Source organism: Lepisosteus platostomus, chromosome 4 (assembly GCF_059453375.1).
Source record: "Lepisosteus platostomus isolate fLepPlt1 chromosome 4, fLepPlt1.hap1, whole genome shotgun sequence".
NCBI lineage: Eukaryota > Metazoa > Chordata > Actinopteri > Semionotiformes > Lepisosteidae > Lepisosteus > Lepisosteus platostomus.
This window is the reverse complement of record NC_142614.1, coordinates 45,968,570-45,994,392: the sequence shown is the minus strand read 5'-3', so window position 1 is coordinate 45,994,392 and position 25,823 is coordinate 45,968,570. Positions and strand designations below refer to the sequence as shown.

Here is a 25,823-nt window from a genome sequence, read left to right as displayed (position 1 = left end):
GAGCATGTTTCACTGCAGGTACAGACAATGTTTCAATGCATTTTCTGTAGGTTTTATATAATGTATAATTTAGTAACTGTATTATCAACAGAAGCTCCAAGGCTGAATTGTATATAAGCTCTATTTTTAATAGACTCATCTTTATCATGGACTGAACAAATACAACACTGTATAATAATTTTAAATTGTGTATTTTTGAAGAATTTTATTGTTTGTACAAAAATAAGTATATACATAAATGGCTTTTCGGTCCAAAGTTGTATTCCACATTCCCCTTACATGATTGTGCAAATATCTTTTAAATATCTTATTTCTGTACTCATTGTCTGTCAGTTTTCTGCCTTATTTTTTATGTTCTTCTGTTATCACTTTTACTTTTAAGAAGTTGTATTTGTGAATCAAAATAAAACTCTTGCAGTAATATGACTGGCTAATAGTTTTAACATCTTTTATAGCATTGTGTAGGATATAAATAATTTAATTTGTTTTCAGGAATCAAGAACAAAATCAGTTATCAACCCCAAGGAACCTTCTTAGGTTACAAGCATAGAAAAAGGATGGTCTCAAAATTCATCCTGAACATAATGGTTTTCTAATCAAGCTTTTGGGTTTAAAGCACTATGTGCTCCCAGTTTATTGAAAACAGTTTTAAAAGATTCAAAGGTGCATCTATTGTGAAACAATTATGGAAAGGATGAATATTAATTACTTCAAATACAAAAGAAACTGATTTTTTTAAAATCCTGCTTTCCATGTTTTATTAGTCTCACAATACCATCATTTTATTTTCAAATGAGTACAATTTAAACTTTCATATTTAATATTCATATATTAAATATTACTCATATTTTAACATTCATATATTAAATATTATTCATATTTTAACATTCATATATTAAATATTATTCATATTTTAACATCTACACCACACATTTCACACTTTTCTAGCTGGATTTCAAGCACAAACCAATTTAAACATAATCAATGAGAAATCTGTAATTATGAATCCACTACCATAATGTTTGCAATAACATTGTAGTATTTATTTGTTCTTTATATGGGTTTGGAGGAACAAATGCAATGGAATTTATGTGCAGAAAATGGACCTGCTCTTTATTGTACCTCCAGAAAGCATTACATCGCCACCTAGTGGTACCACAAGTCATAACACATATCCACACTTTCTCCCACATAATGAAAGCTAGTGGCCTATCCCACATACCCACACTAGTCCATACCTCTAGGTTAGGAGGGGTTATAGACCCAAAATCACACAGAAGGCTACTTTAACACTTTATAAGTGTTCAATGACCACTCATGGATTTTCACAAGACAGCACCAGACTTTCTACGAGGATACTGCAGCCAGGCCCCTAGAGCATAGGTTCTATTATTGATTGATTGAATTGGTTTTATCTTGCTCCAACCTCCGTCAAACCTCTGAGTGAAAGCTGTCCTATAGGCCTGACCCACTGAGCCCCAGACCCCTGGAGGCTAGAAGTCACGGTTGAAATCCACTGCTCTGAGTCTTATATTATTAGAATATTTGGACATTCCAGAGTCCAAACAGAGAGCCAGCATGGCAGCGTTTATACTGCACTCTGCTGCCTCCTCTTTGGTCCCCATCTCAATGCAAAGAGGATGTTCTCTCTATGCAGTGCTTCAGTAAGTTGGAGATTGGACTGGTTTCTTGTAAAATCACCAAATGCGTGGATGCTTTCATCACTTTGAAATAAATGGAGCACACTTCATTCATACGAACACCTTTTTTTGCACCTTAAAGTGAGCATGCAGTGATAGTGATAGGAATGAAAACACTGGGAACTAGGAGCTCATTTCACCTAAGACCCTGATCTGACATTTGAAAGCTTCACAAAACCCAACTACGCCATCAGCTTCTTTATAGCAGAACAGCCTGAAAAACTCACCAACCTCCATTGCGGATACTGCCACATTCATGCAAATTCATACAAATATCAACCAAATATCGACTAGGCACTCAAAAACCACCTTGCAGCTCTTCTATCCTAAAACTTCCACTGTGTACTTGTACACAGGCTTAATAATAACATTCAAATGTTCAATTGGCCCACAGGGGTGACATACAAGATGAAGGTCCTGTATGCATTACTTGAATGGGTCAAGTAACATTTGTTATAACTCCTTTATAAACAAAACACAATAAATCAAAGATGCCATACAGCAAAATAAAATCTAACAAACGGACCACTGTAATCAAGTGCATCTGTAGAAAGTCCTTGTCAGCTCTCAAGTCCTCAGTACGTCTTCCATTAGTTTCACCGTAACCTGGAACTCCACTTTCAGCTTTCAGATGAAAATATGTCTCATTATGAACCATTTATGAAGAAAAGTGTGCTTGTACGGTCATTTGAACAATCGTAATAAAGGATTATGAAAACTGTTATGTCATGCTATGTAGTGTTCATGAATCAGCTTTTATGGTGTTTTTAAGTCTCACTGAAGTAAAATGCTACTGATGACAAACTGGGCGGTGTTCAGTAGCTTAGACTATTGTGCGAGGCTTAAAACAGTCACTCATGCAAAAGGCAGATACAACTACAGGTATGGATGAATAGCGTAGTGGGATTAATCATAGGATTCATTTCTAGAACAGATACAAAATTAAGAAATAAGACCTTGAGAACTGGCAATCTGTAAACCCTCTTTTTAATAACTTAGTACAGTGTTTCACAAGCTATTGTGTATAGATTCTGCATTCATTACAGATTCCTCGTGAAATATGAATACAAGAAACTATGATATCACATCAAAACGTTAGGCTTCTTGCAAAACACAACAGTTTAAAATTTCAGTATGCAACCAATGTAAGAGGATGCCAAAAACCAGCTATGCCATCATTACATTTTAATAAGCGATAAAATTATAATCACAGCTAAATCAAATCTTAACCCACTGACATTTTTACAGACTTGGACTATACATTTGGCATACGCTACATTATTTCACGTCAGTTATAACACTATTACTTTTTAAATACAGAAATACAATTAACAGTAGAAATAGGCAGCATGCTCTGAGCTACATTTAAGAGCACTTCACAAAAAGAAAGCTGCTCATTACCAATTAGTAAAGTAAAATTGCAGTTTAAGGAAAATAAAGTGTCATGTTTAAGGATGAATGCAGAATTGTTTTTTCAACCTTTTAGGGGATGTATATAAAACGCAGTGTATGTATGCTTCTATTAGTACATATGGTAAAAGGACAAACAAGGGTCACAGGCCTTGATTCTGCTCCAGTTTGTGAAATAAGGCTAAACTCCGGAGTCTTGACTCCTTGTACCCGTCTCTCCACACAATGATGAGGTGGTCAGTAGAGCAAGTCACCAGGCTGCCATCTCCAAAATACAGAAACATCTACAAAAAAACAAAACATATTATTTAAAGAGACCCGAATGATTTAGTGACAAAGCTGAGAGAAAAGGATACACATGAGTTTCATGATTCTCTTTCAGGATTTTAAATGTTGATGAGAAGTAAGCTGGTGCTCCCATTATGGCAGAATTGTCTTTCCAATAACAGCAAGGGGTGTAGAAACTCGCTTTTCGTAAATGCCATATGAAAATGGGTATCTGATTAGTTTACCTCCTTCAAAAGCTAAAAAAAACAGAAAATTATAATGAATAATTATAAAGCTACATTTCTAAACATGTCTGCAATTAAGTACAGGTTTAAAATACAGTGAACATTATCCCTGGCCTCAACCATACTTCTGAACACCCATCCACCATACACAATGTTTATACAGAAAAGTCTATATTGTGCAATTTAAGAAAAAATAAAAATGGCATGCCCTTATTTGTGTTTAAAACAATGGGTGTTAAACTAACGATGTGGTTATTGTATCAATTTCTTTAGAAAGTCTTTCAGCTACATGCCACCATCTTTGCGTTGTGACGTAAATATATGATTTTGAGAACCTCCGTTTCGCAAATATTTCAAATGCCGCAAGATGTTTGGTCCGTATTTGGTGAGTATTTCTGGTGTAAGTTAAATGTATGTTATTTGCTTTAGTTGAAATTATTCAAATCACAGCCGGGAAATAAAAAAAGCTATAGCTCCAACACTGTGTCGTTCAATTTAATGAACATTTCTAGCATGGTTGAGTTGACAAGTATGAAATATAGACCTGTGCTGCCCAAGGGCATACATAAGAAGGAGCTGGATTGCAGTGGATACAGCTTCTAGATGCACCAGAGCCCAGATGGCTCAAGCCAATGTACCCAGTATTAGCAGCTGTATGACTGATTTTGCAGAAGCCAGCAGTAACCTACTTCCTCCAGCCAGCAATGTGGCTTCTTCCTACTTGTACCTGAACAGCCCCAGAGTGACCGATGAGGTCTCCTGTCAGCTCCAGAGTGCGCAGGCTGGGGGTCTCCACCACCTTCTTCACCTGCTGACTCGCCAGCTTGCTTGATCTCCCAAACCCCCACATGCCGAAGAAGCCTGAGAGCAAATCAATAGACCCATTTAACAACATTACATTCATTTCAACATGAAAAAAAAATCATTTCAGTTCCGGAGGCTTAACACGACACATTTAAACACATTTTTTACAGTTGTCTTGCAGTTTTTTAGAACAGACGCTTATCTAGGAATGTGGTTGAATATATAATACACTATCCTCCAAAAAACAAGTCGTCTCCGCTAGTCTATGCAGCATGGTGACTACAGTCCACCCCATCAAGGCATCTATCTGTCCAGTGAACAATCGAACAGGAGGAACAATGAAGTCTTTGCTGATGCCGTTTATGATGTGTATTTTCTGCTGGGCTTTTTTTCCGACCCTTCAGAAGGAACAGGGATAAATCAAACCAGAGAGATAAATGCTAGAGCAACTTTTAGCAATCATTATATGAAAACGCTGTAATCCAAAATCATTAGGATAATTCCTCATCTGGAAATAATTTGTGAATACAAGACTGGAGAATGATGACAGTGCAGCTAGCGGTTGCAGCCTCACAGCGAGCTGCAGTGTCCTCGGGTTGTGTTCCAGGCAAGTGCAAGGAGTTTGCATGCTCTCCAGTGGTTAGCGTCTGCCACCCAAATGGGTTCATATTCATGTCTGGCATCCTGTTCAGCGCAGATTCTGCCATGTAACCCTTCACTACTGGGTTAGGGTCCGGATTTCTGTTACTATGTACGGCACTTAGCGGTTACTGAAAATGGATGGATAAAAAGCAGAAAAAGTCTTGGCGCACATGGCAGAAAACCATGTCAACCAAAAGACTGATAATTGCAGCAAACCCACTACTGAGTGAGAATGCTGAATTGAACATAACTAAAAGACCGTATCAAATCTCAGGAACTTCATTTCCTCTGCAAAGCGAACCAGCATCTGGAAATAATTCCTTTTGGTGACATCCCATCTCCACTGTACAAATCCAGCATGATTTAGATGGGAGAAAAAAGCATTCCATCGCCTTGGGAAAGGCGTGTGTTTGCCTGTAATCTCTCAAAGGTATTTAATTTAAGATAGTTATCAGAGATCTGATCAAGACAGATATTTTGGCCAATGTTTTACTCCTTTGATTTGAAAAGGAACACCTGGCCTGCATTACTAAAACACAATCAACAGGAAATGAGGAGCTAAGTACAATGTTCCTGAAAAGGTTTTGAAGTTCTGAAACCTACCAATGAAGCCAGGGGAAGTCTGAAAACCCTCTTTAGAACAGGCTTTGCAACTTAAAGTGAATAAATAAAAACTTTGTTCAATGGTTTCTTTGAAGTAGGAAGAAAAAAAATATCAGAAAAACAATTTTTGTTTTCTTGCTGGATGTGAATGCCAGGTCAAACTTCTAAAAACTCTACATAAAAGAGAAAGTGAATACCACTGTATAGTATGGTGAAGATGTAGTTCGTGAAGATATTGACTGAAACCGGAAAATTCATTTAAATATCATCCATAACCTATATTTCACGAGGAAGGAAATATGGCATTTTCAAGAAAATGCACTTAGGAAGGTCTATTGAGAAGGACAAAGTTAAAAACTCCACGCACCGTGAGGAGGTAACCAAGGGACATCAACAAAGATGGAGATGGTGAGGAGAAGGAATACAGAAAGATGAATGAGAGTATAAGAAGGGCTTACTATGGTGTTCACAGCTTAAGGGAACTGACATCATAAAGGATGACAAGGAGGGCTTGGGTGCCATCATCCCTCCTGAACTTTTGTTAAAAAAAACTCTACACATGCTGTATATACAGACAGAAAAGTTCAGCTATTTTGTTCAGTCCAGTACTACATAGACAACACACAAGTAAGTCAGATATGCCTTCTTTGTAAGCCTAAACTAAAGGTTTCTAACCCCAAGATAATATGTCCTTACACTTATATAGCGCTTTGCTGGACACTCCACTGAAGCAACTTAACAGATAATGGGGACTCCCAACCACCACCAATGTGAGGCACCCAGCCAGCTGATGCGACCAGCCAAAGTGCACCAGTATGCTCACCACACACCAGCTATCAGCGTGAAGGAGAACAGAGTAATGAAGCCAATTCATAGACGGAGATTTATAGGAGGCCATGATTAGTAAAGGCCAGAGGGAGAAATTTAGCCAGGACACCGAGGTTAACAACAGGCAACTGAATGCAACAAACATTATGAAAGCTTACCAAGCAAATTCTTGATATGTTAATTGCTTACATATGACTGTCATACAGTATGAATATGTTCATTCGCCGTTTTGTAAAAACTTTAGGCATTTTGCTTTGTCTTACTCAACAGTAGGACTGTATAAGTCCATCACTCTGCAATTGTGGCAAATTAGAATGCTGGACTTCAGCCAATTCTTATTTGGTATAGTTTATTTCCCAATTAATTGCCACACAGCACTTTCACAATCTTTAATCAGAACGTGACACAGAATGTCCTGCAGGACTCCTTAGTGTAGCCTGGCAAAGGATCCCATGAATGGGAAATGGCCCCGATCTGGAGTGCAGTAAATAAGGCTGTTGATAATGAGGAATCTAACCAGAAGAGGCAGGTTCAGCAGGCAGAGGCAGATCCTGTAGTTCCCACATACGGACACTCCCATCTTCCGAGCACGACATCAGCTGCCTGCCAGCACAGAGAGAAAACATTTTTTTCCCCACCGACTTCTGGCCTCACTTTTATAGACATATACAGAAAATCACAAGCAAGCATTTTATAAAGACATAAGCGTAGACAAGGTATTATAATCATAAAAATATACCAAGCATAAAAAAACACTTATAATTACAACAAAGTCATAATACACACAGTACATAACACAAGTACATTTTTATGCTGATTAACTAATCATCAAGAGGACTTATTAACAGGGGAAAACAAAGAAGGCTAGTAGCATGTGTGGCCATTGTTGGAAGCAATAATTTACTGCCACAAGCTTTGCAGCAGGTAAAAGATGCTGTCTTGTTGGGTTCTGTCCCATATGCTTTCACAGTCTACGAGGCCTAGATGCTGGAAGTACAAATCCATAATCATCCTACAGATTTTCAGTAGAGCTGAGGTCTGGTGAGTCAGGTGTCTTCAGCATAATGATTCTCTTATGATGGCAGTATGTCCACCACACAGACCTTCATATGTTGTGAGTTACTGACGCCACGCTTGGGTCTCCACATTGATGGGCCAGTTGTGCATAACCAATGGCACATCTGCACCACACTCCCTGACATCCATCAGAGTGGTCTAAACACAAAACCTAGATTCATCACTATACAGGACTTGGATCCACTGCTGAAAATTCTGCCCGACTGTAACTTAGGCCAGCCACTTACATATCAGTGACATGAAAGCAGTGCTTTCTCGTTAAGTGGGGAATATTAGTTCCTATCAGTTTTTTTGGGCTGGTTTTCATCAAGTTTGACACTCAACGGTCTAAATCGCCTTATCCCCTGTGCCCAATCAGCACTCTCACTAATGAGGTGATTTAGTGCTTTTCTAACAAAGTCACTCAAGTGTATCATGGCAAGTCACAATCAATCAATATTATGCCAAGAACATTTAATCAATATTCAAAATCTGTATCTTTTTTTCTAAAACCATCCAAGCATTAACACAGGGATGAGTTTTGTTTGATGTTCAGTACAGTTACTGTAAAGATGACTGACTAATTATATTGCGTACGGTTAGCTTTTGTTATATTGTGGGTGTTTTGGATGGGAATAAAGATATTATACGAGTACAAAGATCTAATCAAAAGACTTCCAAACCTTTATCAGCATCACCATGCATACCAAATTTATCTCAACATTGTGAAGTAGAAAGTCTTACCAAGGATTCTTTTAAAGTACATCACTGTCCTTAAATCTGTTTGTTATGCTAAATAATTTACAGATGTTTCTCTTTTTGGACTGTTCTAATAACAGGATGGTTTCTCCACCTTCTACACTTTGTAAAAAAAACAAATACAAACCTGTTAGGTAGTAATAAAGAATGTAAAACGTTTGAATCATGCGCAGTTCTCCTGTAAGCAACTACATTCTTTGTCAAAACGTTGTAAATGTATAGTCCATTTCCAACCGCAGCAACGACAAACTGCAAAAAAGAAAACAGATCCATCATTAAACAAAAACTCTCCAAAAAGCAAAAGGCAAAGGAAAATATATTACTTGTACTAACAAAGGTACTGTGCATGTAGGAAATTGTGCCTGGACTTTTCTACATACAATGTCCTGTAATTGTATTGGGACAACAATACAACTTGCCTTACAGTCAAGGATTTAATCACATATTTGTGATAATGAGGTAGACACAATACACATTTTATTTTGGCCAATTCCATATTACATTTAATCATATTAGAACAACCTGGATAGTTTGAACTGACCAAGAAATGAATTCAAGTACTGCAACATCCTCAATTTTAGTTAATTAAGTTAATTTAAGTGTAAATCTTAGCAATATTTGGTTGGATGCCCCTTTGAAGCAAAAACTTTATGAGTGCTGTGAACCACTGAGCTTACCAAACTCTTTGTTGTTATCATCTGAGATGCTTTGCTGCAGCTACTCAATTCTTGCCTGTTCTTGCTGTGCCCAGACTTCAAATTATTCTACAGAACGTAAAATGCTGCTCAGTAGAATTTAGATCTAGACATTGACCTGGCCAGTCTAGAATTTTCCACTTCTTTCTGCTGATGAACTACTTAGTTGCATCGGCAGTATGTCAGGTCTTGCTGCATGTGCATAGTAAAGTTCTGCCCAATATGTACAGAAACATTTTCTTCGAAATGACGCAATGCTTCTGTAAACTTCAGAATTCATTCTGTTGCTGCCATAATTAGTTAGTTACATCCTTAACAGAGACAAGTGAGCCAGGTCCAGATGCAGCCATGAATGCCCAGACCATGACATTATCTCTATCATGCTTCATAAATGAGCTGATGTTCTTTGGAAAATCTGTAGTTTGTTTCTTTCTCCACACTTTAACCTTTCCATTACTATGGTAAAGATTTAGCTTGGTCTCATCTATCAATAAAAAGGTTCCAAATCTCTCCTGGATCATCTCCAGATGTCTGAGAAAATTCTGATCTGGCCCTTTCTGTTCCTGGTGCTGATAAGAGATTTACATTTTACAGTACAGTTCCTAATTCTGCGGTCTCACTCTTCTGCAAACTATGAAATTCGATTCCTTCACCCCTGAACTCTGAAGGTTGTTGGCAATTTCGCTGTCAACTGCTTTCAGGTTTGGTGTTTGCTCTGGGACTGCTCCGATTATTTTTTGGTAATCAGATAGGTCTACATCTGGTAGGTTTTCATCTACAGATGTTTTTTTCATCTGACTTGATCTTTGCCAATTATTAATTATACCTAAAGTTTCTTTCTTAGTCAGAATATTCCATATTATTAATTTTGGTATGCTTTTGGATTTCTGTACTAGAATTCTGATTATGGACCCCTGAAGTCAAAGTAATGCAGTTAAAGAAGATGTTCACATCTGTTTTATGAGTGCCAGATTACCCAGAAGCCTAATTAACCAACAAGAGACGTCTGTGAAACAACTGTCCTTAAACTTTTGCACCTTCAAAATAAAAGGGTTAATTGACACAAAAGGGTAGAACTGAACTGACTTTATTAAAAATATAAGACTTAGAGCTGTAATTTTCAGCCGTAGATTTTCATGAGAAATTATTAGTGATCGTCTAGTGAAAATCACAGGTTTGTCTTCAGTATGGTCCCAGTAGGTTTGGAGGGCACTGTAGTTGTTCACTTAATTTATAATCAACTCTAAATATAAATATAATAGTCATTATGACTGCATTTTAAATATCCTCACCAGTTCTTCCTAATCCCTGTCTAAAGGTATTTATTTTATTACATTGAATGAGCTATTTTCTAACAAGCGTGGGGTTGGTATCACTGGAATAGCAAATGTGAAGTTTCGACCATCAGGTGATTTCAAACCACTTGGTCATGGTTCAATTTGGTCAAAGAATAGAATATTCTATTCTTTATATTTCTTTCTTTCTGTGATCAAAGGGCAGGGGAGACAAACTACAGTCAACTGAAGATGAGCTGAAATATCTTAATGTATCAATAGACATTACAATAGACCTACTGGCTGAAACAGTATAGAATTTCCAAGTAAGACTGGTTCTCTATGAGGCTGGTGCACATATTGTATTAACCCGATTTTTATCTAAAAAAAAATTGTGCATTTTAATGGCACAAGAAAAAAAATGTAAAACCAAAGTTGAATGTAAAATTTAAAGTGAGCAAGCTCCTTTTAAAGAAGATGAATTTACCCATAATCAGATCTTTCAAAGTCAATCTGAAAAATAATGTGCATTCTACATTAAAACCGAATATCCTGCTGTAGTAAAAACATGGAATCAGCCAGAACATTTAAGATAAAAGTCTATAAATGTAATCTTAAATCTATAAGCAAGTACAATTCGTATTACAATAAAAACAGATTTTAATCTAAATATATATACAGTAAAGCTGATGCCTACCTCTCCATCAGATGTTAAGTGCTGTATAGACATTTCATTTTGTTTCTGTGAGGTCAGTTTTATTTCTGGTTGCGAGTCTGTTTGAGCCGTCTCCCAGAAGATCCGCTCATAAACCTGAATGGTCCAGTCCAGAGAATCCCATACTATTAATTCACCAACATGGGATCCACTAGCGAACATCTGGTCTGTGTAGAATGAAGACCGGAATGTTATAAATTCACACAGAGAAAACTTTGTACAGCTCTTATACTGGTCAAATAACATCATTCACTCACAAAGTAGCAATGTGGAAATACTGAATAAACTGTATATTTACAACTACACAAATACATTAAGGAATGTCTGAAGAAGTACAATAAAATCTTTAGTCTTGAGCTTACTGTATTATGCTACAATGCCAAAGTGACATTTGTACAATTATTTGATTTCTGATATGTAAATTCGTAAAGTTCATAATTTATAACAGGTATGCAAACTAAGGATTCAAACTCCATTGTGATTCCCACAGCCAGACCGGAAGTTAGAACTTAATACGGAAAAAAGGAAACAGTGCATACAACAATGTGGTAAAACACAAACTCCCCAAGCATTACTGCACAAATACAGTATGCTGAAATAAAGTTCTGCTGTATGAGGTACTAACAAAGATAAGGCAAGATTCAAAGAGCCTCTTCATCTTAAAATATTAAATTAATAAAATTAAAGTAATCAAGAAAAAAAGACCTGCTTATCTTACCATTTACAGAAATCAGAGTCCGAACGCTGTCATGGTGGTCTGTTAATCTGCAGATCTCTTGAATAGAAGTTTCAGTTTCAGAAGAAGACACGATCAGTCTGTAAACAACTTTAAAGTGATAAATCATGTTATTATTACATATTTTGACTTCAAGTAACACTGCAAAATATTATAAAAAGTTTAATTAAAAACATAAAAGGAGTGTTTTCCCCCAAGGACTGCAGTCGTAGCAAAGAAATATGTTAATATCAAATATAGAAATGAATACAATTGTTATCATGAATTGCTATATTTTGGAGGTGTATATACAATTCCCTCCAATTACTGGGACATCAAAACTGCTTTTTTGTTTTCAGTCAAGCAAATTGTGCTCGAGAATATGGAAGTAATATGACAGCAGCAGAGTGAGGGGACAGAAATATTTTGTCTGCATATGTAGAAGAAAATGCTTCCCTGCTTATTAAGCAGTGCTTCACCATGCAGCACGACGGAGACCCAGAACATATGGCCAATGTAACCGAAGAGTTCATCAGGAGAAAAAAAGGTTTGAACTTTTAAAACTAAGTAGAAAAAAAAATACTGAAACTAGAACAACACAGGAATAGGCAAGAGCTCAAAGTCCGTGTAGAAAAGAATCTCAGATGATTACACAAAGTTTGTTGAGCTTTGTGGATGTCCCAACACGCATGATCACTTGAAATTACCGAGACAAACACAAAGTATAATTAATAAAATAAATGCATGAAGCTACCCAAAACTAAAACATGATTGATTTTGTACTTAATCATTCATATTTATCTCATGATCACAAAGTGCTTGATAGTAAAGGAAAAATAAGTTTTGATTGGATTGTCCCAATACTTTTAAAGAGCAATATACAACAACAGTGGTGCACTAATCAGAAATTTCAAATATTGTGACTTACCCGTACAATAAGTTAAATACCAGAATAATCTTTATTACCAACTTTTGATAATGGCACAGCTTTCAAATCTATCATCCAATCAAGTCTAACCTGATTGGAGAACACTGATGATAGTCTAAGCCTCAAAAGGGACAGATGAGTTATTCTTAGAATCAAACATATGGTTCAGATGAAGGAAATAAAGGTCATCTTACTTAATTCTTTGTCCACGGCTGCCACAATACAGTTCTTAGGCAGCTCGATCATGGCAGTGACCCCTAAAAATAATATGTATTATATTAGTAAAATATAATAGTAAGACATAAGAAATAACACAAAAAACAGAGTACAAAAACTATACAGATTAGTTGCAGCAAATACCCGATACTTTGATCTACTATGAAAATGAACCTACTGGAGCACAGGCATTTTGTACTTTTGAATTCCACATTACTTTTCTGCTTTTTGGTCTATAACCAAACTCCTGTGCTACCGTACTACACAGATTTACTATCTTGTTCAAATCCAGTGTTTTGTTCTCTATGGTCAGTGGGCCAAGAGTGTTCTTCAGAGACAAGGAGTGTCCATCCACTGCTGCCCACGTAACTCATAAACCATGTCTTACTGAATGTATCTGTATTAATAGTTTAGATAACCTTATTATTGTTTTCCCAGCTCCAATGGGTTAATTCACCTTCTACTTATAATTGCAAAATCTAAATCATAAACCTGCATGTCTTAAATTTGTTCAGAACATTTCAACAAAGACTATAGGTGACTAGAGCCAATTTAAAGGCATTCTCGTGATGTTTGGGGGCTGGAGGTTACAATACTGAGATCCACTAACACCACAGAGTTGCCCATAAGCTCTCACACTATATTTTACTGTTTAACCTTGGCAAAGATTTCCAGGTGAACTCTTTGCAAAGTATGCCGGCCTTATCATCTTATAGAAGTAGCCACGTGTTTAAGGTCCAAAGGGTAATGTGTTCCAACATAAAAAGAAAGAGCAGATGCTTCCAAAATATTGAATCTAATATGCTCTCTGAATCCCATGACACACACATAAAGCACATTCCAATTTAATCTCTAATTTTGCAAGATTACCTGCATCCTTATAGCAGTCAGTCTTACACAGAAGTTGAAAATGTTTATTCCAGACACACAGCTCATTCCCTCCAGAAAGCCATACATCAAGTCTTTCCAGAACAAGCAGGCACTATAAAAAGAAATCAGGATATGGAGACAGTGTTAGAATTTTGAACACAATACGGATACTAATATTTATCTAAATGGTATCTAATTACATTTTTTATAACCATCTTCAGATTTGTATATCATTGTAGATCATTCCAAGAAATTCAGACACCCAAAACACAGGACTTGCTCAAGTTTACATGAAACCCATTATCTATAGTATCTTTTTTTGGGGAAAAAAACGTCCAAGTGCTTAGGAGTTTCATCTGTTTCACGGCAGAACAGGCCATGACAGGAATCAGCATTTTAAAAGGCCAAGGACTTGCAATGTGTTCCCTGAACAGAATGACTGGTGTGAGGTTTTACTTCTATAGTTGAATCTGATGAGGTCATCAGAAAATGAGTATGATTTCCCCTCCCCTTGTCCAAATGAGAAATCAGTGCAATGCGCACAGAATATGAAGTAATTTTATTCCACTACTCCTGACCGCTGGCTTTATTTGACTGACTGTTTGAACAACAAGCTTTGAATCATTTAAAGGCTTTATCAGATTCTGTGTTCCAGTTTTCTTCTTAAGCACGTGTAACAGCTGTACAATAACATTCGGTGAATACAATTAACATTTGATACTGTAAAGTCTCTCTGCCATCTTTTTGACCAAACTGAATTTGGTCAAGGACACAGAAAGTGCTGATTCCTAGCCGAGTATTCCTGAAGAGGGACTCTCAGGAAGAGGAAGTACAAGCAGCAAGTCAAAAAACTTTGAATGTTTTGGTTTTCTTTGGTAAAAACCAACCAGAAACAGGTACAAAAAGCATAAGAAAAGCTGTTAATACATTATGATCTTAAATCATAAGAAGTTAATGTAAAAATATAATTCACACAAGATGACCAAATATGTCAGCTTATGACTTTTAATGCCTTATCTTTAGAAGCATCGAACTGAAAACAAGATGAACAAGAACAGAACAGAACTCAATCCCTTTGTAAGGGCATTGAAAAGTGACAATGCAGAATCCTGGATGTAGCCCAAATCTGTGTTCTGTATAGAGAGTCCCAAGTCTTGCAGTGCGACAGGATGTGAGGTTTGTTGCCTGTACATGTTGTGTGATGCCTGCTGGACAGAAATAAGAATCACGCACCTTCACAGAAGACTGCAGCTCAGAAACCATCTGAACACGATTCCCACTCTCCGTGTCCCACAGCTACACCAAGAGGTTAAAGAAAACTTTCTGGAAAAAAAACAGCTAAACAGGGCTGGAAAAACAAAATAAAAATGTCCTTTTTCCCCATATCCAGCTGCTGGATAATGCACAAGAAAATCTGTAAAAAGACTGCATCAAAAAGTGGTCTCTGATGACACAGGGAGAACTTTAATTTTATCACAGAAAATATGGAACCAAATTATTCTGTTACGAAGGGTAAGAGACAATATAGTCCTTGATTATATTGTATCCTTGAATACTGTCACTAAGCAGTACAAGAAAGTTATGCAATGACAGATGTTTTAATGATGTTGAAAAGGGAAGCTCATAATCGTCTGAACTCTTAAACCTTATTCTTAGTTTGCTTACTTACACCCCTGAACACTACAAATGGTTATTTACTAATATTCCTTAAATCTGACAGGAAATTTTGAAAAATATGGCACAAAGCAGAAACCTGGACTACCAGGTCTTACATTTTTTAACATGCTATATTCAGCCGCCAATCAAGGGCAAAGGTGGCTGATTTCTAGGCATTTGTTGGTATAAACAAAGCTTAGAGTAAAACCAGTGGGTCTGGAGCTGGCGAGAAGGATACGCTGACGGTTCTGTCTGAAGAGGCCGTGATGATCATGCCGCGGCTGGACTCAGTCCGAAAGGCAGCCATGGCTGTGACCTGCTGTGAGTGAGCTCTTAACTCCCGGAGACGCTCTCCTGTCTGCAATAACACACCAGCTGTCAATGGCTTTGGTACACATCACACTGACTAGCCATCCACCCGTCCCCGGGCACGGGAAATGATCCATCCATCCATTTTATAACCGCTGTGTCCAATACAGGGTCACAGGGGAGCTAGAGTCAAGCCCTGCAAAAGTCCCTGGATGCGACTCCAGTCCATGGCAAGAGCACACATTCACACCAGGGCCAATTAACCTACCAGTATGTTTCTGGACTGTGGGAGGAAACCAGAAGACCCCCTGAAAACCCCCGCAAACACAGGGAGAACATACAAACTCCACACAGAGAGCACCCCAGGTCCAGAATTGAACCCAGGGCCCAAACACGGCGAGGCAGCAATGCTAACCACTGCAGCCCCCTGCCTCCCCACGACACAACAAAAAACACATTGATTGTTTTCATTCATTTAACGTTTTAAACAGAAACTAAATATCTGTTTCTATTTTGTGACTAGCTAAATATCTATAATTTGACATTCCAATTTTTGCTGCAGTATCAGATACAAGTTAAAATTTTACTTGTAAGTACATGAAGACAAACCTTTGCTCCTTTATTATTAGCGTTTTCAGCACTATATACCTTTGAAAGAGGACTACCAGGACCAGATAGATAAAAATAAAATAATACAGTTATTACTAAAGAACTTTTCATACCTGCTTGAAAAAAGAAAAATTGATCAGGATGTTGTAAACATTTAAAGAAAAAAGGTAAATATGCTACTGTATGTAATATCATTAATATTAAAGATTTTGTACATGAAGTATATTCTTCTGTCAATCAGTCATTAATTCCTAAATCTGTATCAAAAGACTCACCTTAACACATGAATGTTTACTTTCTGAAAGCTACTCTTTAAATAATTAGAAAAACCAATATGGAAAGGTCATATTAAAAAAAATCCATGAAGTGCTAAAGAAAAAAAGCAGCCCAGGAGTGCCCTCTGCTGTTGGACATGAAACCACAACATACTGCCCATTGAGAAAAGTTAATCTAATTTCAATATCTTCCCGATTTCTCTACAGAAATATTTGTATAATTGCTCATCTAAAGAGTGCACATACAACATACAAAGAATTTGGCGTTATGTGCAGTTTCAAGTATTTTTCAATGCTCGTTTCACAATACAAATGTATTGCAAATATGCAAATGTCAAGGATAAACACAATTCTGACTCTTACAACCCACTTGAGTGCAATATGTTTTGTGACGTGTTAGAAACGTATAATGCATAACAATATGTAACATGTGCAATAGAGTGATGTGCAATGTTTTTCTTATTTTTGTAACAGAATAATGTGCAATGTTTTTCTTTTTTTCCTTCTTTTTATTGGGTTTGCATTCTATTTAAATGTACAGGAGTGTTGTGTCTCCATTAAAAATTTCCCTCGGGGGACAATAAAATCTTATCTTATCTGTCTTATCTTAATAAAAACTGGTGCGGTGTGTTAAATCTAGTTCACTACACCAGTTAATCAGATGGAGGAAGTAATGCCTATTCTTATTTAATAGGGATCACCCACTATTTACACATGGACTGAAGGAAAAGCAATTTCTCTCTAACGCCAAAATATAAAAATAGCATTGCAGTTCCCCTTTCTCCTGAGGAATCCATACAAATAAAATATTGATCATCACCAGAAACGTCTTAGCAAACAACCTGAACATTCCAAACCAGCACAAGTCCATCATCTCCAGCCGATGCAAACCTGCAAAAAAATAAAAATATAAATCACATGTGGTATCTTATTTTATAAATCAGTTATACAGCACCAAAGGCAGAGTTTGGGTGAAAATAGGTGTTTTTCAGTCATTTCATTATTAGTAGTATCCAGGAAATAAGGCAAATGAGAAAGCTGTAGCAATGATAAACAAGCAACCTATTTGTTTACAATGCAAATTCTTCAAAAAAAAATAGAGTGTAGTGGCATCAGATTCAAAAATTCAACATTAGTACATGAATGGGCACAGACTGCAGACTTTCTCGGGATGCAATGTGTCACTGAAAGTCAAATGGCATGCTCTCGGCTTTAATCGACTCTCAAAAAGAGCAGATATCCCAGCCTTGCATCTGTGGTGAGGAAGTCTCTCTCTCTCTAATCCCTGCACCAGCACTGAGAACAAGAAAATATTGTCTCTTGCTACAAACACTGTAATAGATACAGATCCAGTCTCAATTGGTGATGAAAAAGAAATGCACACCAGGGAATGAGGCATTGGATGAGACTGTGCAAATAAGCTGTGATTGATATATCTGACTATATATGTGCTACAGAGAAAAGAGGGGGGGGGCTTGATTTGTCAATGCTTTAGGTTAATACCAGCATTACATTTAGTTTGTATAAATGTGAAGGTCTGATTGACGACTAAAAAATCATGTTTTACTTACATAATAAAGAGAATAGAGCAGTGAATGGTAGCTGAAAAAGTGCACATTTTAATATAAGCGTAAAGCTTCTTGCTTTGAAGAGGTTGCAGCTATGTAAATAAAAAGTGCTGGGTAAGTTTTAATATAGAATATACAAATGTACAGTGGAAAGAAAAAGAAATGCAATAAGTAACCAAATGTCTTATTATTCCTTAGCTTAAATCTCTCTTACTATAAAATAAACATTCAAATGCAAGCCATAATCTCCTCTGTGAGTAAAAACCTAGAATGAACCAACAGAATAAAAATTTACACTTACGGCTAAGCTAACAAGCAATTAATTACTCTTACTGAAGGTTTTGTAAAGTCAAGCATTTCTTAATTTGAGATTCTACCAATTTTTTTTGGTACTCTTATAAACTACGAATATGTTTATTAAGCACTAAATCACATACAGACCTAATTCATTTTTATTTCGCAGAGATAATCTTCAGATTACAATGGAAACAGCAGTTTCTGATAAGGAGAAGATATCAAATAAATGCCCTTCTTTTTCCAGTGCATCAGAGAAATACATGCTAAAACAATTGAACTATTTTTAATGCTTACATGCTACTTGCTGACTAGCCTACCAGTTAAAAAAAATACCTTTTAATGATTTAACTGTCAAGTTATTTCTTGTTCTAACATTAATCAAGAAATATGAAGTACAAAATTATGCCTATGCAGAATTCTGCAGTGTCTAAAATGGAAAGTGAGACTCATACGACAAAAAATAGATGCTCAAAGAGAAAAATGTTTGAAAAACTGTAGCATGAAGCCACTTGCTACTTTGACATGAATGAACTGCCTTAACATTCATTACATTAGTCAAAAACTCTGCAATGTATAATCAGCTATTACCCATGTCAACCCATGACACTTATTAATACTGGAAAATGTGAATCTGAAGGCTTTTTATTGTCTCAGCAAGTCGAGTCAGAAGCTGAATGGCTGGTTTGTCATCATGATTTTTTGTGGGTCACTGGATTCTTTCTCACTTCTGATCAGCATCCTCCACATCCTTGTGCAGTTTCCTGATGAATTTAAGAACAACCGTGCAGGGCTACCAGGGCAGAAAATTTCTTAATATTGTCTTCTGAACTCTCTCTTTATTTGGATGTGTCAATAATGTGAGAGCACACCACAGAGTTCTCTCTCCTGGCCCAGCTTTTAAAAGGACCTGCGCTGAAGCTTAGTGTTGCTCAGTGCCGCTCAGTGCCCTCTGACATCGGCTGGTCCCCTGTGTTATTCCAAAACTCAGTTTCAGGATAGGCAAAAAAAAGGAACTGCCATGGAGGCTGACAAAGGATACATTTTCTGTCTTCAAAACCAATCTAAAAAATTTTCCGCAATCTGGGTTTGGCTGACGCACGGTAAAGACAAGAAAAGCCGTCTGCAAAGCCCTCAATAACAAAGGATTACTGGGAGAGGTGAGGCGTGAAACCTGACTTGCAGCCACCCTTAAAAAAAACAGTGTTTCTGCAGCAGAGATACTGTATAAAACTCTAGAATTAACTTAAAAAGTCATAACTACCCAGCATGCTGTACACAGCTCTGGCAGCTTCCAAAGAGTGTGAAGGGTTTCATTTTTATTTCTTATTTATTGCGGGTTTTTTGGGTCGCACTAAACTATCGAAAAAATAATTAAGCATTTGTCATGGTCTGTAAATTTCCTCGTGGAAAGTACTTGGCACAGGCTTCCTTGTCAATCACAAGATGTGAGACAGCTCTCCCAAGCCGCGAGAGAACAAAACATAGCAGCTGCTTACCTGAAGTCATCAATCTGCACTAGAAATCGAACTATGTCAAAATGTCCTTTAAGCACCTGGAGCTCCGTGTAAGAATTCTTTGGTTGTTCCTCCCCAATGAACAGCACTGTGGTTTTCTGCAGACACAAGGGGAAAATAAGATGAATGTTTCCGTTATTGCAGACTCACCATCCACCAGACACCAATAGCCAAAGTGTCATTATAAGGACCCAAAACTAAGAATACATAATATATTCATTTGATTTACCCATTGCTATAAACACACTATTCTTGACCGGAAGGGTTAAAATAACTATGATATAGAAAACATCCATCTCTCAGGAGACCTGGGAATTCTCCAGTACTGACTGTTCAGTTTACATTAATAGAAATAAATTAAATAATGAGTAGGGATCACTGCTTTAACAATATGCAGGTAATCTCTGCAGGTAAACTTCATTGAATGCGGCATATAACATTAAAAAAGAAGCATTATAGCAAGATATTCAGAACTTTCAATACATTTATAAGCAGCATATACTCACAAAAGTTTTAATAGTGGAAATAAGAATATCACTTCCAAGCTTGGGACTATGAAAAACAGATCCGTTCATTCCACACTGGCGAAGATGACAGTCCCCATAACTCCCATTGGAACATGCATTCAAGCAGCAACATTCAAAGTACTGTATATGCCAAACCCACTGGAATTGGGCACCATAACTGCCTTTTTCTATATCTGTTCGCCACAAGTTTCATTTTCAGTTTCACAAACTCAAAAGAAGTAACGCTAGCCAGCAACTGTGGTCTAATGGATTGCATTTAATGAATCAGAGAAGTGGATTTAGTAGGAATTAGTCAAGGACAACCAACACAATGGTGCTTTCTATCCAATTAGCACACAGGGCGTGATAAATCTGCGACTCTCTCCATCTTTGCACTGCATAGGCAGTGGCAGCTGGGGCTCCATGTTTTATTTTAAAAAACTGATCTCTAACTAACATCTTGGGAAGGAATTGCAGTTCCTCTGAACACCCAGTGGAAAAAATAACACTTCACGTAAATGATACTTGAGGCAGCATTTCTCATTGGATGAGACCCTTCACCTAGAATGAGTAGTCTATTTCATAAAGACTTCAGAAAAACATGAAAGCAGGCCCACCCCCTGGGTCACAAACATCATGCCATAGACTGCAATCTAGCCGAACAACAGCATTATTGCATATAAGCACATTTCTGCTTACTTTATTCTGTAATATCAGGAGAATTTCACAGAGTAATTAGACAAAAAAAGTACATTTAATAGAAAGTAACAACAGCTTAAACACATAATCCTACTTACTAAACTTTAATTATCATTGGCATTTAGCAGTATATTGGTCATATAGTGAAAGATACATATTCAGCTAATCTTTTTAATTTGACAGACATTGAAATATGACTGAAAGAGCTCAGCCATATGACACAGACCTTCAACAAGCCTTGTCAAATTTGGTTTTATAACTGATGAGGAAAGCACCAGTTCTATCAATTCAAGTCTAATATTATGCATGTAGAGTACCGTATAACGCTGTGTTCTGAACTGGGAAACACTCTCATCCTAAAGTTTATTGTGGCGCAAAGACAACACTAATATTAAAGGTCAAAGTCAAGTCGGATGATCCAACTGAGAGGATGGCTCATAATACTGGGACATAAAGTTAATGACTGGAATAGTGATTGGCACAGTGTTCAATAGTCCATATGCTGTTTCCACAGTTACACACAAGTTACACGGCTTCTCAGCACCTACTTCTGAAAACTTTAACTGAAGCCTTTATCTAAGGGGATAAAGTTGCAAGTCTAGGAGAAAAATACATTTTAGCGCACCTGCTATGTTATATGTAGGGGACCTGTGTCAAAGAGGCCAGTTTCCTTGGGAGTGACAAATTTCAGATGAGTCTTTGATGAGATGTTTGTTAGGACTCTTCCCTGTCATTATTATGGCTGCTAATCTCAGAACCTAATTGTTCCTATGTGTAAAATGCCTCATTACCTGCTGAACAGACAGCGTGGCCAAGGATAAAGGAATAACCTTGAGTGGATGAGGAATGAAAAGGAAAGCAGGTTTCACAGTGATGTGGTGATTAGGGTAGCTGCCTCACAGCTCTTGACGCTCCAGTTGAATTTTGGATAAAGACACCATTTGTGTGGAGTCTGCATGTTCTCTGGGGGGATCCAGATTTCTCCAAATTGTTACCCTGCACGTATGTGGGTGGACCCTGTAGGATGCAGCCTCCTTCAAAAGTACTGGGTCAGCAAAGTCAACATTTTTGTTATACAGTCAAACAATGTGTATTTGTGATTGTGGGATTAATATGAATGATAAGCACAATATAATATCCTTTTGTTTTGGGGGGAGGGATTCCCATCGCACTTTGTGGTTAACGCAGTGAATTTCAGACTGTAAAAGCCAGTTTTGGTGTAGTAAGGATATCGTATGTCACTTTAAGGAAATACCTGCATGACTTCTGCGTTCCATTGAGCTTTATAATATCATTAATGGGGAATATTCTGACTTCAGTTTCTTTCCTTACCATGTAGAATACATGCTTAATTCTTAAATTGTCCTCCCAGGGACGAATAAAGTTTTTTGAATAGAATTAATTGGACTTAAATCCGTTTTATCAGGTCCAACATTGAACACTTTTTTAGCCCGGATGAGCTCCTTGGTGGCATTAACCGTATTAATTTTTTTTTACTTTGTCATGCTGTACAACGAAGCAGCCCTTACTAAATCTGGAAGCAGGCTGTTCTACGTAAGCAGACCTCACGTTTCTGTAAACTTCAAAATTAATTCGCCTGCTGACGTCATCCTTACGTCAATAAAGAGAAGTCATCAGGAGACCACGCATGCGCGGACCAATATGGTAATATACCGACCTCTACTGGCCCTTGAGCGTCTCTCCCTCCGAGAATCCATCGTAGCATATCTACTTTCTGTTGGGGAAAAGACAACACTGATTTATCAAGCGTAAATTAATTCTCTATTTAAATCTCTAGTCAATTAGTAATTGTTAACAACAAAAAGATATGGGTAAAATATGCAGTATGTTTTTAATAATTTAACAAAATAAATGAGAGAATATTTTGTGAATTTCAATTGTTGCATTATCTAAACCCTGCCTTCTAATCAAAGCTAAATATTTTCTACATTTTTTTCCGCAACAGTTTTATGAAATTTCACGGCTAACTAATAACAGTGATTTCCACAAAACCCGAAACAAACAGATATTTTAATCGGGTGTTAAAGTGAGTAAAATGAATACTCTAAGGCACGCAGTATATTAAATGTTCAAAACCTTACATTCTCCAACACATCCTCTGTTATATTTTCATTTCAAGACCCTTACCTTCTTCTAAATCAGCGCAGTCAGATGTCTACCCTTACAAAAGGACATTTAACATATAGTAACGTAAAGCTTTACTACGATATGTTTACTTATTTTTAAAACCATTTTATCATCCTTTTGCCATTTAATAAACACAAACTGAGCTGTTTCCTGTCTTAAGTATTGTTTTGCATGTGACCATGAAAAGTTAACTACGGAAGCCTTTGACGGACAAACAAGCTCTCGGTATAAAGCCGGGATGTAAAATAAGTGCGCTGTTGCTCCTGCAGTCAAAACCTCTGTTAGCACGGCAACTGCAGATTTTGATCTTGAAAAGTGTCTTACCTTTTATCGTCAGTTAAACATTGAAATCCCAGGATAGTATAATTTTAGTTTGTGTACAGTATAGACGTAAATTTGATTTAATTAAAATGTCATTAAGAAAAGATTTTGTCATGTTGTATAGCACATAAATCAAGAAAAGTCCATATCATTTTTTTTAATATACAATTCTTAATTCTTTGTTCAACAATAGTCATAATGTTATTATAGGTGAATTACATTTGAATTCTAAACCAAATGTTATTTGTTAAAATTCATCAATAGATTTTTAAAGTCATTATAAATGAGTTCGTTAAGTATAATTAAATTAGTGTCTGGTTTAAGTTGGCCTCTCACTTCTGTACAACGCAGTAGCAACAACGCCTGGCTGGAAGTATAATGAGCAATGTTCTGACTGGGGACTACATAATAATATTAACAGTAGTAAAGAACTGGGTATCCAAACATTTTAAGTTCCTCTTTTTTTTTTTTTGCACTGATCAGCAGGCATATGTTGTGACCAACACATAAAAGGTGTTTTTCTTATCTGCAGTGATTTTATTTAAATTCTAAACCAAATTCTAAATTGCTGTCCTGCTAGAATATTGTGCTTAGTGCATTGTTAAAATTTGTAGACCATTGGTAATTACATCAGCTAAAATTCCTGTAAATACATTTAACAGTAAATACATTTATTTTAGTATGTGTTTTTTATCTATTGAGGGAACGTTTTTAAGTCGTGATTTAGGCTAAACAAAGCTTTTAGGACTTGGGGTGATTGCAAAGTACACAACAGCACTGTTACTGCCTTGTAACCTGATCTTGTAAGATTTCAGGAGCTAAACAAGTCTGTGTGTGGTCAGTAACTGGAATGGGATGCGAGTCATCAGAGAAAAAACGGGTTTCTGTGAGGGGTGTTAATGGATGAGTAGGCAGCACCCTTCCCTCTGGACCCAAATTCCAAACCAATGTTTCAGTGAGGCGATCGGGAGCACTCTGCTTCAGAGGTAAACTAAGATCCTGTCTACTTGATCATTGAAGATCCTGTGACACTGTTTGAAAAAATATACAGTGCCTATAGAATCAGACATTTTCTCCCATGCTACTTTTACAGTACACATTTTTACAGCAACATTACATGCATACAGTGCCTATAGAAATTTACATCCCCCTTGGACTTTTTCCACATTTAATTGTGTTACAGCATGAAAAGCATGATGTATTTAACTGAGAATTTTTGCCACTCATCAACTCATAAAGTACTCTATAATGTCAAAGCAAAAAAAAAAATCCAGACATTTGACTAAATTAATGAAAAATAAAAAAACAGAAAATAATTAAATGCATAAGTATTCACCCCCTTGCTTTGACACACCTAAATTTCCTCTGAAGTAACCAACTCTCTTCTCCAAGTCACAGAATTACTTGCCTGGAGTCTACCTGTGTGCAGTTGAGGTGTTTCACATGATTTCAGAATAAACACACCTGTGTTTGGGAGCTTCCAAATGAGTGCTGTACTTTAGTGGGAGATGAAGTGGATCCTATATGTGATGCACTTTGGGATGAAAAGCACAGTATGCAAACAACAATTTTATTATTAGTAGTAGCAGAAGCAGAAATAGTAGTAACAGTAGTAAAAGTAGCATAAAATGTCCAGGACCATAGTCACATACTGTACAGTCACCTTTCCGGCATAAACCCATTACCCCCACTTAGAAAGAGTTTCTGGCTGCCAAAAATAGCAGCATAGAGCTTTTTCTTCAGCCACACCAGCACTACTTTATTTGTCAATGGCAGACACACAATGATACACTGCCATTGTGAGGTGGGTTCATATGCAGTCTGTACAACTGAGCTCCACCCTGACTGACCCCTGAGGTGTTGGGTTTAAGTCGAATGGTCTGAAGGGATCATTAATCTTTTCAGACTCTGTAATTAGCTGTCCCTCCCAGTTTTTGATTGTATGGACAGAGAAAGATTGTTTGTGAGCCGCCATGGATTTTTTTTCTCCTTTTCCTTTACTTTGATTGCTTTTAATTTAAACTAGAATAATGAGGAGCGATGGATTTTATACTTTTTGTGTTAATGACATTTTTAGGCTTTTGATTGGAGAAGACCCCAAATTATCATTTGAATCATTTGGTGCTACTTTAGTATTATTGTTATGCTAGCATTTTGTTCACATGATAAATATGCACATTTAATTTGAATAGTT

The 25,823-nt window shown here is 36.9% G+C and overlaps 1 protein-coding gene across 1 annotated transcript; it reads right to left on the bottom strand.

Annotated features, from left to right (window-relative positions):
* Positions 1 to 2,670: 2,670 nt before the first annotated feature.
* On the bottom strand, positions 2,671 to 23,504 carry wdr41 (WD repeat domain 41). Its single transcript, XM_088629617.1, has 14 exons — positions 23,309 to 23,504; positions 22,839 to 22,895; positions 19,938 to 20,053; positions 17,419 to 17,467; positions 15,622 to 15,741; positions 14,961 to 15,023; positions 13,728 to 13,839; positions 12,836 to 12,898; positions 11,717 to 11,824; positions 10,981 to 11,165; positions 8,442 to 8,563; positions 7,017 to 7,102; positions 4,350 to 4,483; positions 2,671 to 3,394 (listed from the first exon to the last, which is right to left on the bottom strand). The coding sequence occupies exons 2-14, from the start codon at positions 22,884 to 22,886 to the stop codon at positions 3,254 to 3,256; spliced, it is 1,347 nt and encodes a 448-aa protein (XP_088485743.1). The 5' UTR covers positions 22,887 to 22,895; positions 23,309 to 23,504; the 3' UTR covers positions 2,671 to 3,253.
* Between the last annotated feature and the right edge of the window lie 2,319 nt (positions 23,505 to 25,823).